At 41.3% G+C, this 16793-nt stretch overlaps 1 protein-coding gene across 1 annotated transcript in view; it reads left to right on the forward strand.

Annotated features, from left to right (window-relative positions):
* Nucleotides 1–484: 484 nt before the first annotated feature.
* The window catches only part of LOC138681184 (calcium/manganese antiporter SLC30A10-like), a 66808-nt gene continuing 50499 nt past the window's right edge, over nt 485–16793 (forward strand). The window contains exon 1 of the mRNA XM_069768482.1: nt 485–970. Coding sequence (XP_069624583.1) covers nt 520–970 — 451 coding nt within the window. The 5' untranslated portion in view covers nt 485–519. The remainder of the gene's footprint in view (nt 971–16793) is intronic.

Below are 16793 nucleotides of genomic sequence, written 5' to 3' on the forward strand. Positions count from 1 at the left end.
TCAACCTCCTAAAATGCTAACAAAATAAAAGAACATTTTACAAAGGGTGCTGATGTAAAGCCGACATGTGGGAAATGTTATTTATTAATGGTTTGCTGTGGTATGACCATCTGGATAAAAGGGATAATCATTCAAATTTTGAAAATTGCTAATTTTTTTAACATTTTTTAACATTTTTCTCAAATTTTTGGTATTTTTTTTTATAAATAAACACAAAACATATTGACCTAAATTTACCATTATCATAAAGTATAATGTGTCACGAAAAAACAATCTCAAAATCACTGGGATTTGTTGAAGCGTTGCAGAGTTATTACCACATAAAGTGACACTGGTCAGATTTCAAAAACTTGGCTCCGTCACTAAGGGGTTAACGGCTTGTTATACAAAGTTATTATTTTACAGTGTCGTAAAACCACATTGTAAACTGTGATTGGCGTAAGATATAAGATAGCTGTTATCCATACTGAGAGAGATACTCCTTCCCAGCTCAGTCAGCGCACCAGAAAGAGTCCAGTAATGGGTCGATACACGGGCAGAACCGGGCGCCTGATCCTCATGTGCGTGATCAGTTCCTTCTTGTTCATGGCAGAGTTGGTGATAGGATTCATAGGGAACTCCCTGGCCCTCTCCTCCGATAGCTTTGTCGTTCTTTCCCACCTCATTTCTATGATCGTTGGTCTATTGAGCGTCCGGTATAGTCGTGTTCAATGGCACAAGAGAAACACCTACGGCTTCCAAAGAGCGGACGCAGTTGGCGCTTTTGGTAACTCTATCTTTGCCGCCGCTCTTATGTTCAGCATCCTTGTGCAAGCCATCAAGAGGTTTATCGAGCCGCAGAAGACAGAAAACGCTGTGCTGGTGATGATCGCCGGGGTAGTCGGCCTGGCCACTAATATATTAAACTACATCCTCTTTATGGACTGCTGCTTTCAGAAAAAGTCGGGAGATAATCTTGATCATGAAAAAGGTAAATGTGCAATTGTTGAATGAATGATATATCACCAATTTTCATAGACTCCTAAATAGCAGATCTTATATCGATCTATCAATTGAATTGATCATATATGATTATTGATGGCACGCCCAAGGGATATGATCATGTGTCCAAAATTCTGCACAGTTGGTTTATCTTTGCTGCAGGAAAGCATTTTCTGGTCCCTGTTCATGTTGCAGAAGGCTGCCTGTCTCACTCATTTCAGAAGCTAAGCCAGCCCCCTTCATTTTCCCTATGTCAGCTATGACAGGCGCTTCATTACTGGAGATCTATCTATCTATCTATCTATCTATCTATCTATCTATCTATCTATCTATCTATCTATCTATCTATCTATCTAAACATTGTTCAACCTAATTGGATGAAATACTTATCCAAGGGCACCAACTGAGCTTCTCCCAGACAAAAATCCGAAAATGAGGCAGCACAATACATCAAGAAAAAAAATAGAAGTGCAAGGGACCTTAATTTTCCAAAATTGGGTTTAGAAAATTCTCCATAGAAAGCCAAAATGTAGCTTGTGGGGGTCAATAAAGGAGCCTTACATTATTTTTACACCCTACTACATAGGAATAGGTAGATTTACGGTATTTATTTTACTGACTTTTACAGCGCCATTAATTCCACAGACATTATCGGCAATGTCCACAATGGGACTCACAATCTAGATTCCCTAACCACTGAGGACATAAAATAGACAGACATAAGATAGATGTAATAGATAAAAACAAAGGCGTATAGCAGCCCATATATGCCAAGATATAAGCAAACATTGAATATATGAAATGTAAACTGCATTATTTCCATATGGAATATTCTTATAAAATGAAGCCGGTGTCACACAGGCATTAGCCAATTTGGGAGCCAATTACCTACATTTTATTATATCCTATTCTCTATGGATATATTGTGATTTACATTTCACATGCTTAATATTTTAGCACATTGTGTTGCTGCATCATGATATAATTTGGTTTGTAGATAGATAATAAGATAGACACACGATAGCAAATTCCTTTAACAAAAATATCATTTAGTGAATAAATAATGTTTGTTGTGTACAAAATATCAAACTAGCATAGAAAATTGATATAACATATTTGTCTAAAGCATAAGGCAGGGATGAATTATAATTTTTTTTTTATTTTTTAATGACAGATTTTTAATGATTTGGGTCCAAATGAATCAGATGCATAATTTGCAATATTGCAATATTTTTTCAAGTACGGATTTTTCAGAAAAGGGCGTCACACTATTCAATTAAAAATGACAATGACATGATTTCTTATTTTGAAAACATTCATTTTACAAACACAGCACAAAAAATTGGACCTAACTATAAAAATTATTAAATCTTAGTTGCTAGAAGCTAAAGATTAGGCGTCCCAAAAAAAGGACATTAGTAGATAATGGGTTAATCGCTGATATCTGCGTCTTATGTTTGTTACCTGAATGCCGACTGTGTGATCGGAAAGAGATCCCAAATGATGAAAGGTCAGGAAAGGGTTTAAAAAAAGCCATTGATAGATTGGGACATATACGTGTGGAATAATTAAGGTGATGCCCAAAGAAATCGCGTACCGCGGGTCAGTTTAGGCTAAGTCAAAAAGAAGCCCAATGGACATGAGGTTTCTATAAATCCCATCTACTTTGTTGGAAATGTAAAACACTGCTTTTTTATTGCAGCGAAAATCCACAACTTCAGAAACTTAACAAAAACTCAATGAGTTTCACACCCCATTCGGACACGATCTGATATCCATGACCTATCCTAAAGATATCACCTGACCAGACATCGGTATCATCTGACCGGACATCAATGTCATCTGACCAGTCAACGACGTCGTGTCTCTGAACACTGATGTCGTGTCTCTCTGGACACCGATGTCGTGTCTCTGGACACCGATGTAGTCTCTCTGGACACCAATGTCGTCTCTCTGAACACCGATGTGTCTCTCTGAACACCGATGTCGTGTCTCTCTGAACACCGATGTCGTGTCTCTCAGAACACCGATGTCGTGTCTCTCTGGACACCGATGTCGTGTCTCTCTGGACACCGATGTCGTGTCTCTCTGGACACCGATGTCGTGTCTCTCTGGACACCGATGTCGTGTCTCTCTGAACACAGATGTCGTGTCTCTCTGGACACCGATGTCGTGTCTCTCTGGACACCGATGTCGTGTCTCTCTGGACACCGATGTCGTGTCTCTCTGGACACCGATGTCGTGTCTCTCTGGACACCGATGTCGTGTCTCTCTGGACACCGATGTCGTGTCTCTCTGGACACCGATGTCGTGTCTCTCTGGACACCGATGTCGTGTCTCTCTGGACACCGATGTCGTGTCTCTCTGGACACCGATGTCGTGTCTCTCTGGACACCGATGCCGTGTCTCTCTGGACACCGATGTCGTCTGACTGGACAGCGCCTTTGAAGATGCTGTGACCTAGAGCTGAGGTTCTGCAGTAATATTCTGTGACTCCATACTACATCTATTGTGTTTTACATTACTATACACTTTTGCTCTGATATTACCCGATGTGGACGGTTTTTACCATGTTTCCAGATATTCCTATCAGTTGTGTAATGACCTTATAGATTGTAAGTCATCATGGGTAGGACATTACCTTCTAATCTAAAGACGCTTCAGGTTTACAAAACCCAATCGAAAAGAGAGTTGAGAAGTTTTCTGTTTGAAAAAAGCACATATTTTCCTCTGAAAAAAGAAACATGGCCTTACTATATGTACTGCAGTCTATGCAAAAATAAGGAAGCAGAGAGCACTTAGGTCTTTCTATAAAGTGCAGGAGGTAGGAGACCGGTGCACACCGACAGAAAAGGGTACCTGTGAAGAATATATGGGCCCTTTGCAGACCAAGATCTCAATATAATGCCCAATTCCACCTGTCTTGGAGGTAGAAATAGGCCTCATGGACCCCTGTGCGGCCACAGCACAAATATATACCCGCCCCTGGGTATATATGGCGTAGGGGTGCCTAAAGGGGACCCGAAAGCCTGTGTGCCATATAAGTTGACACCAACATTTTAAAATAGCTAATTGTAGTGGGAGTTGGGGGCTATGACATTAATTTCAGAGTGCAAGAACTTTAAAGAGGCAGTTTGGGCTAATATTATTTGGCAATAGATTGGATCAGATAACCGGCACCCTCACTGATTAGCTGTTATTCGCTGGGGTGATCAGATGTAAATAGCAAACTCAGCCGGACCATAGCAGCGCCATTCACTTTGTAGTGGCTGCCTCTCTTGAACTTGATTGGTGGGGGTGCTCAGTGTCGCTCCCCCACCGATGGGAATAGGTCATCAATATTAAGGGTTTAGATAACCCCTTTAATGGTGCGCATACACTGTGTGGATATTCAGCATTAGTTTTTTTCTAAGTTGAAACAAAGCTGCTTTTTAATTATGCAGAATTTTGGAGATTTTCAAAAATTCCAAGTGGAAATAGACTAAATCTACGCACGTGAAATCGACAGGTTTTCCATAAAGAAATCTGCAATAAAATGCGCGCCATTTGTCCATAATGTCACTATCCCCACCTGGTGGTCACAGATGGTTCTACATTTTTTTTTCTACAACAATTTGGCACCTGCAAATTTTTCCTGAAAGTTACTTGAACTTAGTTTTCCACAGAAGAAGCTTGAACAGTTTCTTTAAAAATTAAAAGTTGCAGATTAATGCAGTAATGTTTCGCAGGCGTGAGCACTAATGAATTCAGTTGTTGGAACTCAATTAATCTCCTTATTGCTCCAGTGCTTCTACACTATATATATATATATATATATATATATATATATATATATATATATATAAAATCTGTCCTTTGAAATGAGTGATTACATTTTTCCTACCGTTTTGTGCATACATCTCCTATGTTCTTGTTTTCATAGATACAGACTACAAAGATACTGACACTACATAAATACGGACACTACATAGATACAGACTAGATAGATACAGACACTACACAGATACAGACACTACACAGATACAGACACTACATAGATACAGACACTACATAGATACAGACACTACATAGATACAGACTACATAGTTACAGACACTACATAGATACGGACACTACATAGATACAGACTAGATAGATACAGACAAAACATAGATACACACTACTTAGTTACAGACACTACATAGATACAGACTACATAGTTACAGACACTACATAGATACAGACACTACATAGATACAGACTAGATAGATACAGACACTACATAGATACAGACTACATAGTTACAGACACTACATAGATACAGACACTACATAGAAACAGACTAGATAGATACAGACACTACATAGAAACAGACTAGATAGATACAGACACTAAATAGTTACAGACACTACATAGATACAGACACTACATAGATACAGGCTAGATAGATACAGACACTACATAGAAACAGACTAGATAGTTACAGACACTACATAGTTACAGACACTACATAGAAACAGACTAGATAGATACAGACACTAGATAGATACAGACTACATAGATACAGACACTACATAGTTACAGACACTACATAGATACAGACACTACATAGAAACAGACTAGATAGATACAGACACTACATAGAAACAGACTAGATAGATACAGACACTACATAGTTACAGACACTACATAGTTACAGACACTACATAGATACAGACACTACATAGATACAGACTAGATAGATACAGACACTACATAGATACAGACTAGATAGATACAGACTACATAGTTACAGACACTACATAGATACAGACACTACATAGATACAGACACTAGATAGATACAGACTACATAGATACAGACACTACATAGATACAGACTAGATAGTTACAGACACTACATAGATACAGACACTAATGCTAACATGTACTTAGTCCTGCCAATAAAGCTCATTTGAATTGAATTGAATTGAATTGAATTGACACTACATAGATACAGGCTAGATAGATACAGACACTACATAGATACAGACTAGATAGTTACAGACCCTACATAGTTACAGACACTACATAGAAACAGACTAGATAGATACAGACACTACATAGATACAGGCTAGATAGTTACAGACACTACATAGTTACAGACACTACATAGAAACAGACTAGATAGATACAGACACTACATAGTTACAGACACTACATAGATACAGACACTACATAGCAACAGACTAGATAGATACAGACACTACATAGTTACAGACACTACATAGATACAGACACTACATAGATACAGACTAGATAGATACAGACACTAGATAGATACAGACTACATAAATACAGACACTACATAGATACAGACTAGATAGCTACAGACACTACATAGATACATACTAGATACGTACAGACACTACATAGATACAGACACTACATAGTTACAGACACTACATAGATACAGACACTACATAGATACAGACTACATAGATACAGACACTACATAGATACAGACTAGATAGATACAGACACTAGATAGATACAGACTACATAGATACAGACACTACATAGTTACAGACACTACATAGATACAGACACTACATAGAAACAGACTAGATAGATACAGACACTACATAGAAACAGACTAGATACGTACAGACACTACATAGATACAGACACTACATAGTTACAGACATTACATAGATACAGACACTACATAGATACAGACTAGATAGATACAGACACTACATAGATACAGACTAGATAGATACAGACTACATAGTTAAAGACACTACCTAGATACAGACACTACATAGATACAGACTAGATAGATACAGACACTAGATAGATACAGACTACATAGATGCAGACACTACATAGATACAGACTAGATAGATACAGACACTACATAGATACAGACTAGATAGATACAGACACTACACAGAAACAGACTAGATAGATACAGACACTACATAGTTACAGACACTACATAGATACAGACACTACATAGAAACAGACTAGATAGATACAGACCTCAATACAAGGCGACTCTTCCCAGGAAAAAAGGTCTCCAAAATCCGCTGCTCAACTATAGAACAAGCAAAGGCCGTAATTGACAATCCATATTTCACCAACCCAAACCACATCATCATACATACTGGCACCAACAATCTCCAGGACCAACACCAGCAGGTAGCAGGACAATTGTGTCAGCTGGCAGAGACCACACAACAGAAGTTCCCTAGCAGCAAGATCATCCTGTCATCTCTGCTGCCAAGAAAAGATTCCTTCCAATACATCACCCAAGACGTCAACAGAGAACTAATAGCCAAGATCAATACGATGCTAGACATCACCCTGGCACAACATCCCATCATAAACCTCCACCACCTGTATGATGACAAACATCTTAACAACCAAGGAGTCAGCCTTCTTGCCAAAGAACTTAAAGACATTGTACTCAACAGAGTCCCTGGACCAAGAACCCATACAAACCGAAAACCTATAGGAAGAGCACCAACTAACAGACCTAATATGGAATATGCTCAACGAACTGAAAACTGCAACCTGTATGGAAAACCAGTCTATGAGAGACACAAACCATGGAAGACACCACCCTCCCCACACAGAGTGAAACAGAGCAGTGAGCTGGCAGAAATAAAGACCATGATCAGCTCCATATGCAAGAAACTCACGCGACTGGACCAATTGCCTACAACAAGTTCACCAGTCAGCAACCCAAGATGTCCTATGCAGGACAGCCCATTACAAGGTATACAGCTACACAATGTCAACTCTAATCATTAGTAGCTGGAACATCCAGGGCCTGAACACCTCAGCCTTTGGATACAAGACAAATGACCCAGACTTTAACCAAAGACTGAAAGACATTGATATACAGATCCTCCTTGAAACATGGACTAAGGCCAATAATGAATCCTATGTCCCCATCGGATACAGGGAATTCTCTGTCTCCGCCCTGAAAAACAAAAACATCAAACAGGGCCGGAGCTCAGGAGGAATATTAGTATGGTACAAAGAAGAGCTCCATGAACATATCAGAGCAGTGAAGAGAGGAGACAGCCATATCTGGATAAGAATAAGCCGCTCCATCCTCACATCCGTGGCCGACATCTACCTCTGTGCAGTGTACGTAGCTCCTCCAGAGTCTCCATACTTCAACCCAGACAGCTTTGAGACCCTAAAGACTGAAGCTGCCCATTTCCAGACTCTTGGGAACGTTCTCATCTACGGAGACCTCAACGCAAGAACGGGAAGAGAAAGAGACTACCTGACCACTGATGGAAACATCTATATACTTGGAGCAGATACCGACTGTGACAACCCAGTGCACACCGACAGGAACAGCTATGATTGCACAGTTAATAAAAGTGGCAGAACGCTGTTGAACCTATGCCGAAGCCTTGGACTTCGTATCCTCAATGGCCGCACCAAGGGAGACTCACTGGGAAGACATACCCTAAACTCCCATGTGGGCAGCAGTGTGATAGACTATGCCATCACAGATATGGACCCTACAAATATTGGCGCCCTTATAGTCACCCCACAAACACATCTGTCAGACCATAACCAACTGCTCCTATACATCAAATCCACAAAGAAATCACCCTCACAAACCCCGCAAAAGACCGGCCTCTTTAGCCTGCCACCATCCTTCAAATGGTCCAAGATGTCGGCCCCAAAATACAAAGATGCCATCAACAGACCAGAGATCAAGGAGAAGCTCCAATGTTTCCATAATAACGTGTATGAACTCAACCCAGAAGGAGTACACCTAGCGGTAAGAGACCTTAACGACATTCTATATGCCATGGCAGAAATGTCTGACCTGAAAAGAATCATCAACAAGAGACCGAGTAAACAAAATCCCAACAACTGGTTTGACAAAGAATGCAAGACCATACGGAAGGCCCTAAGAATGGCCTCAAATAAAAAACACAGAGACCCCAATAACCCCACTCTGAGAGAAGCCTACCACACCGTACAACGAAATTACAAAGCCATCCTCAGAAAGAAAAAGCAAAACGACATCTCTACCAAACTCCTCCAACTCCAAGATGCCCTTGAAGACAACAAATTTTGGGAACTGTGGAATCACCTTGGATCCAACCAGAAAAGCAACAGCCTCCACATCCAGAGCGGCAACATCTGGCTCCAGTACTTCAAGGACCTCTACAATGACATCCCAAGTGAAGACCTGAACCTGGCACAAAAAGAGCTTGTGAAAAAACTGAAAGATATGGAGGAAAAGTTCAAAGATTTCCAAAATCCTCTGGATACACCAATCACACTGACAGAAATTACAGAAAGGATCACACAGATAAAAGGTAAAAAAGCCAGTGGTCCAGATGGGATCCCCCCAGAAATGCTGAAATACAGCCCTCCAGACATCCAGGCTGCGATAACAAAACTATTTAATATTGTACTGCAGGCCGGCTGCTTCCCCAAAAACTGGAACCAAGGCCTCATAACCCCTATACACAAAAATGGGGACAAGTACGACCCAGCAAACTACCGAGGTATATGTGTCAGCAGCAACCTGGGTAAACTCTTCAACTGCATCCTGAACAAGAGGATCCTCACCTTCCTCACCGAGCACAACGTCCTCAGCAAGAGCCAAGCAGGGTTCATGCCAAACCACCGCACCACTGACCACATCTACACTCTGCACAGCCTCATCAAGAGCCACGTCCACAATACAAAGAACGGGAAGATATACGCTTGTTTTGTGGACTTCAAGAAGGCCTTCGACTCAGTGTGGCACCCAGGACTATTCCTAAAATTGCTGGGGAGCGGAATAGGAGGCAAAACATATGATGTCATCCGAAGCTCCTACACAGAGAACAGTTGCAGTGTGAAGGTCAACGGAAGGAGGACAGCCTATTTCCAACAAAGTCGAGGAGTGAGACAGGGCTGCAGCCTCAGTCCAACGCTCTTTAACATCTACATCAACGAGCTGGCAGTGGCCCTAGAGTCCTCCTCAGCACCAGGACTCACCCTCCATGACACCCAGGTGAAATTTCTGCTGTATGCAGATGACCTCGTGCTGTTATCACCAACTGAGAAAGGCCTCCAAGATCATCTGAAAATCCTAGAGACCTTCAGCAGCACATGGGCACTGCCAATCAACGAGAAAAAAACTAATATCATGGTGTTCCAGAAAAGAAAGCAGAAACCCACTGGCAATCCTACCTTTATGATAGACAACCGTCCACTTACTGAAACCAACAGGTACACCTACCTGGGCCTAGAACTCAGCCAGTCAGGGAGCTTCAAGCAAGCCATAGAGTCACTAAAAGACAAGGCATCCAAAGCCTTCTATGCCATCAGAAGGCGTCTGTACCACCTCAAGGCACCAGCAACCGTATGGCTAAAAATTTTTGACTCCATCATTGCCCCAATTCTTCTATACGGTAGTGAGGTCTGGGGCCCAGTCTCATACCCAAACTGGTCAAAGTGGGACGCTGGGCCGACAGAAATATTCCACCTAGAGTTCTGCAAGCATCTTCTCCAAGTCCATCGGAGCACATCAAATAGCGCCTGCCGAGCAGAGCTGGGCAGATTCCCACTACACATCGCAATAAAGAAGAAGGCGCTGTCATTCAAGGCTCATCTACAAAGTAGCAGTCCCAGCTCCTACCATCACAAAGCCTTCCTACACCAGGAAGCCTCAGGAAGCCTCCCAAGGAAAAGTACCCAAAGCCAGTCTGACCAAGCCATCAACCTCCATGGCCTGACAAAAGGTGAAATCCAGAATATGGTACACAAAGTCAAAGAGGAATATCTCAGCATCTGGAAGAACGACATAAACAAATCCCAGAAACTGACAATATACCGGAATCTACAGAGGGAGTACAAACTGGCCCCATATCTAGAGAAACTAGAAAACCCCAAAGATCGACAGATCCTGAGCCGGTACAGACTGAGCGCCCACAGCCTACTCATCGAATCCGGGCGGCACCGACGGAACTACAAGCCTCGAGAGAACAGACTCTGCCAGCAGTGCCCCCAGGAGGCCGTGGAGGATGAGGCCCACTTCCTGCTGAGGTGCCCCAAATACTCCGCAGTGAGGGATACTCACTTCAAGAGGCTGTCTGATCTCCTCCCAGATTTCACCTCCAAGGAGGAGGAAGAGAAACTGCCGATAATACTGGGGGAAGAGGAAAGTGCAGTGGCCATAGCAGCGGAATATGTCAGTGCCTGCCACAGACTAAGAGGAGCCTGATATGTCATGGACTCCCGTACCCCAACACTGGACATATCCCTATCCCCCGACTAAAGAGCCCAATATGTCATGGACTCCTATACCCCACCCTGGAAACATCCCCTATCCTCTAAAAGGAATTTGATATTCCCTGGACCTCTATATGCCCCCCCTCCCCCACCCCCGTATTTTTACCATATGCTTTGGCAATGCTAACATGTACTTAGTCCTGCCAATAAAGCTCATTTGAATTTGAATTGAATTTGAATTTGATACAGACACTAGATAGATACAGACTACATAGATACGGACACTACATAGTTACAGACACTACATAGATACAGACACTACATAGAAACAGACTAGATAGATACAGACACTACATAGAAACAGACTAGATAGATACAGACACTACATAGTTACAGACACTACATAGTTACAGACACTACAAAGATACAGACACTACATAGATACAGACTAGATAGATACAGACACTACATAGAAACAGACTAGATAGATACAGACACTAGATAGATACAGACTACATAGATACAGACACTACATAGTTACAGACACTACATAGATACAGACACTACATAGAAACAGACTAGATAGATACAGACACTACATAGAAACAGACTAGATAGATACAGACACTACATAGCTACAGACACTACATAGTTACAGACACTACATAGATACAGACACTACATAGATACAGACTAGATAGATACAGACTACATAGTTACAGACACTACATAGATACAGACACTACATAGATACAGACTAGATAGATACAGACACTAGATAGATACAGACTACATAGATACAGACACTACATAGATACAGACTAGATAGATACAGACACTACATAGATACAGACTACATAGTTACAGACACTACATAGAAACAGACTAGATAGATACAGACACTAGATAGATACAGACTACATAGATACAGACACTACATAGTTACAGATACTACATAGATACAGACACTACATAAAAACAGACTAGATAGATACAGACACTACATAGAAACAGACTAGATAGATACAGACACTACATAGATACAGACACTACATAGATACAGACACTACATAGATACAGACTAGATAGATACAGACACTACATAGATACAGACTAGATAGATACAGACTACATAGTTACAGACACTACCTAGATACAGACACTACATAGATACAGACTATAATAGATACAGACACTAGATAGATGCAGACTACATAGATGCAGACACTACATAGATACAGACTAGATAGATACAGACACTACATAGATACAGACTACATAGTTACAGACACTACATAGAAACAGACTAGATAGATACAGACACTACATAGAAACAGACTAGATAGATACAGACACTACATAGTTACAGACACTACATAGATACAGACACTACATAGATACAGACTAGATAGATACAGACACTACATAGATACAGACTAGATAGTTACAGACACTACATAGTTACAGACACTACATAGAAACAGACTAGATAGATACAGACACTGCATAGTTACAGACACTACATAGATACAGACACTACATAGAAACAGACTAGATAGATACAGACACTACATAGAAACAGACTAGATAGATACAGACACTACATAGTTACAGACACTACATAGTTACAGACACTACATAGATACAGACACTACATAGATACAGACTAGATAGATACAGACACTACATAGATACAGACTAGATAGATACAGACTACATAGTTACAGACACTACATAGATACAGACACTATATAGATACAGACTAGATAGATACAGACACTAGATAGATACAGACTACATAGATACAGACACTACATAGATACAGACTAGATAGATACAGACACTACATAGATACAGACTAGATAGATACAGACGACATAGTTACAGACACTACCTAGATACAGACTAGATAGATACAGACACTAGATACAGACTACATAGATGCAGACACTACATAGATACAGACTAGATGGATACAGACACTACATAGATACAGACTACATAGTTACAGACACTACATAGTTACAGACACTACATAGATACAGACTAGATAGATACAGACACTACATAGATACAGACTACATACAGTAGTTACAGACACTACATAAAAACAGACTAGATAGATACAGACACTACATAGAAACAGACTAGATAGATACAGACACTACATAGTTACAGACACTACATAGATACAGACACTACATAGATACAGACTAGATAGATACAGACACTACATAGATACAGACTAGATAGATACAGACTACATAGTTACAGACACTACCTAGATACAGACACTACATAGATACAGACTATAATAGATACAGACACTAGATAGATGCAGACTACATAGATGCAGACACTACATAGATACAGACTAGATAGATACAGACACTACATAGATACAGACTACATAGTTACAGACACTACATAGAAACAGACTAGATAGATACAGACACTACATAGAAACAGACTAGATAGATACAGACACTACATAGTTACAGACACTACATAGATACAGACACTACATAGATACAGACTAGATAGATACAGACACTACATAGATACAGACTAGATAGTTACAGACACTACATAGTTACAGACACTACATAGAAACAGACTAGATAGATACAGACACTGCATAGTTACAGACACTACATAGATACAGACACTACATAGAAACAGACTAGATAGATACAGACACTACATAGAAACAGACTAGATAGATACAGACACTACATAGTTACAGACACTACATAGTTACAGACACTACATAGATACAGACACTACATAGATACAGACTAGATAGATACAGACACTACATAGATACAGACTAGATAGATACAGACTACATAGTTACAGACACTACATAGATACAGACACTACATAGATACAGACTAGATAGATACAGACACTAGATAGATACAGACTACATAGATACAGACACTACATAGATACAGACTAGATAGATACAGACACTACATAGATACAGACTAGATAGATACAGACGACATAGTTACAGACACTACCTAGATACAGACACTACATAGATACAGACTAGATAGATACAGACACTAGATACAGACTACATAGATGCAGACACTACATAGATACAGACTAGATGGATACAGACACTACATAGATACAGACTACATAGTTACAGACACTACATGGTTACAGACACTACATAGATACAGACTAGATAGATACAGACACTACATAGATACAGACTACATACAGTAGTTACAGACACTACATAAAAACAGACTAGATAGATACAGACACTACATAGAAACAGACTAGATAGATACAGACACTACATAGTTACAGACACTACATGGACTATAGCCCCCACAATGGATCTGCCCCATCCACCTCCCCTATGCCATGGACTATAGCCCCCACCCTGGATCTGCCCCCATCCACCTCCCCTATGCCATGGACTATAGCCCCCACAATGGATCTGCCCCATCCACCTCCCCTATGCCATGGACTATAGCCCCCACCCTGGATCTGCCCCCATCCACCTCCCCTATGCCATGGACTATAGCCCCCACAATGGATCTGCCCCATCCACCTCCCCTATGCCATGGACTATAGCCCCCACAATGGATCTGCCCCATCCACCTCCCCTATGCCATGGACTATAGCCCCCACCCTGGATCTGCCCCCATCCACCTCCCCTATGCCATGGACTATAGCCCCCACAATGGATCTGCCCCATCCACCTCCCCTATGCCATGGACTATAACCCCCACAATGGATGTGCCCCATCCACCTTCCCTACAGCTCCTACCCAACATCCCCCACAGTCCCTATCCCTATTGCCTTTATACACTTGCTTTGGCAAAACTGATGTGTATTTGGTCCTGCCAATAAAGCTTCTTTGAATCTTGAATCTTCAATCACTACATAGATACAGACACTACATAGATACAGACTAGATAGATACAGACACTACATAGATACAGACTAGATAGATACAGACACTACATAGATACAGACTAGATAGATACAGACACTACATAGATACAGACTACATAGAAACAGACTAGATAGATACAGACACTACATAGAAACAGACTAGATAGATACAGACACTACATAGAAACAGACTAGATAGATACAGACACTACATAGTTACAGACACTACATAGATACAGACACTAGATAGATATAGAATACATAGATACAGACCTGTATAGTCTGGTCCTCTATACCCCATTTCTTGCTAACACCATATGTATGTCAGTAAGATGTAGGGGAGAGATGAAGGCAGTATGACCTCAGGATCAGACTATGCAGGGTTTGTTTGTCGTTTGTTTCTATAGAGACACATAGTCTGCATAGGAGCTGTGTACACGAAACAATTTTTAATCAAGACCATTTCTAAATTTGCTACGTGATTTTACAAACTGCACAAATGTTGTAGCTACCTGTGATGCGGACGGTCCATTCTATTAGACAATATTTAATAGTGCCGCCTTTAAAAATATAATCATATATCAGTGATGGTGAACCTTTTAGAGACCGAGTGCCGAAACGGCTACACAAAAACCCACTTATCAGTATCAGAAAGTGCCAATACGGCAATTTAACATCACATCGCAGAAGACCTGCAAAATACACCCACACCTACACACACACACACACACACACACTACCCCTCTGCAAAACACACACACTCTACCCCTCTGCAAAACACACACACTAACCCTCTGCAAAACACACACAGCCCCTCTGCAAAACACACAAACTCTACCCTCTGCAAAACACACACACTAACCCTCTGCAAAACACACATACACAGCCCCTCTGCAAAACACACACACACAAAGCCCCTCTGCAAAACACACACACAACCCCTCTGCAAAACACACACACAACCCCTCTGCAAAACACACACACACAACCCCTCTGCAAAATATATACACACACACACTGTCCCTCTGTAAAACACACACTGCCCCTCTGCAAAATACACACACACACACTATCTCTCTTCAAAATATATACTCACACACTGCCCCTCTGCAAAATATATACAAACACACACTCCCTCTGAATAAAGCAGCCCCCCATCCCCACCTCTCTCAAAACTAAACTTAATACATTTAATGTCCAGCTCCTGCTGGAGCTCTTACCAGTGCACGCCTGCAGGCTTTACTCCACTTTGGCCCGGACAGCAATGTTGCACATTGGACCTGGGGCTGACAGCCTTGCCGGGGAGGCAATAAATCACTGGGGGTTGGCTCGAAGATCACAGGGGGGCACATAGCTGGAGGGGACAAAGATCACAGGGGGCACAGAGATCACATGGGAGCACAAATATCACAGGGGGTACATAGATCACAGGAGGGCACAAAGCTGGGAGGCACAGAGATCACAGGAGTGTGTGAAGCCCCAGGGTCCTGGTCATCACAGTGACATTGCTTTCCTCACGGAGAGAGTGATTTCACGCTTGGAAGCAAACGAAGATATCTTTTATCAGGTAACCACAATGCATGTTCACACTCCAGGCCAGAAGGGGGAGCTCTGAACCTGGTTTTCAGGGGAACTCCCCTATTAATACATTCTGGTCTGCAGGGAAAG

The sequence above is a fragment of the Ranitomeya imitator genome, chromosome 5 (assembly GCF_032444005.1).
Source record: "Ranitomeya imitator isolate aRanImi1 chromosome 5, aRanImi1.pri, whole genome shotgun sequence".
In the NCBI taxonomy this organism is placed as follows: domain Eukaryota; kingdom Metazoa; phylum Chordata; class Amphibia; order Anura; family Dendrobatidae; genus Ranitomeya; species Ranitomeya imitator.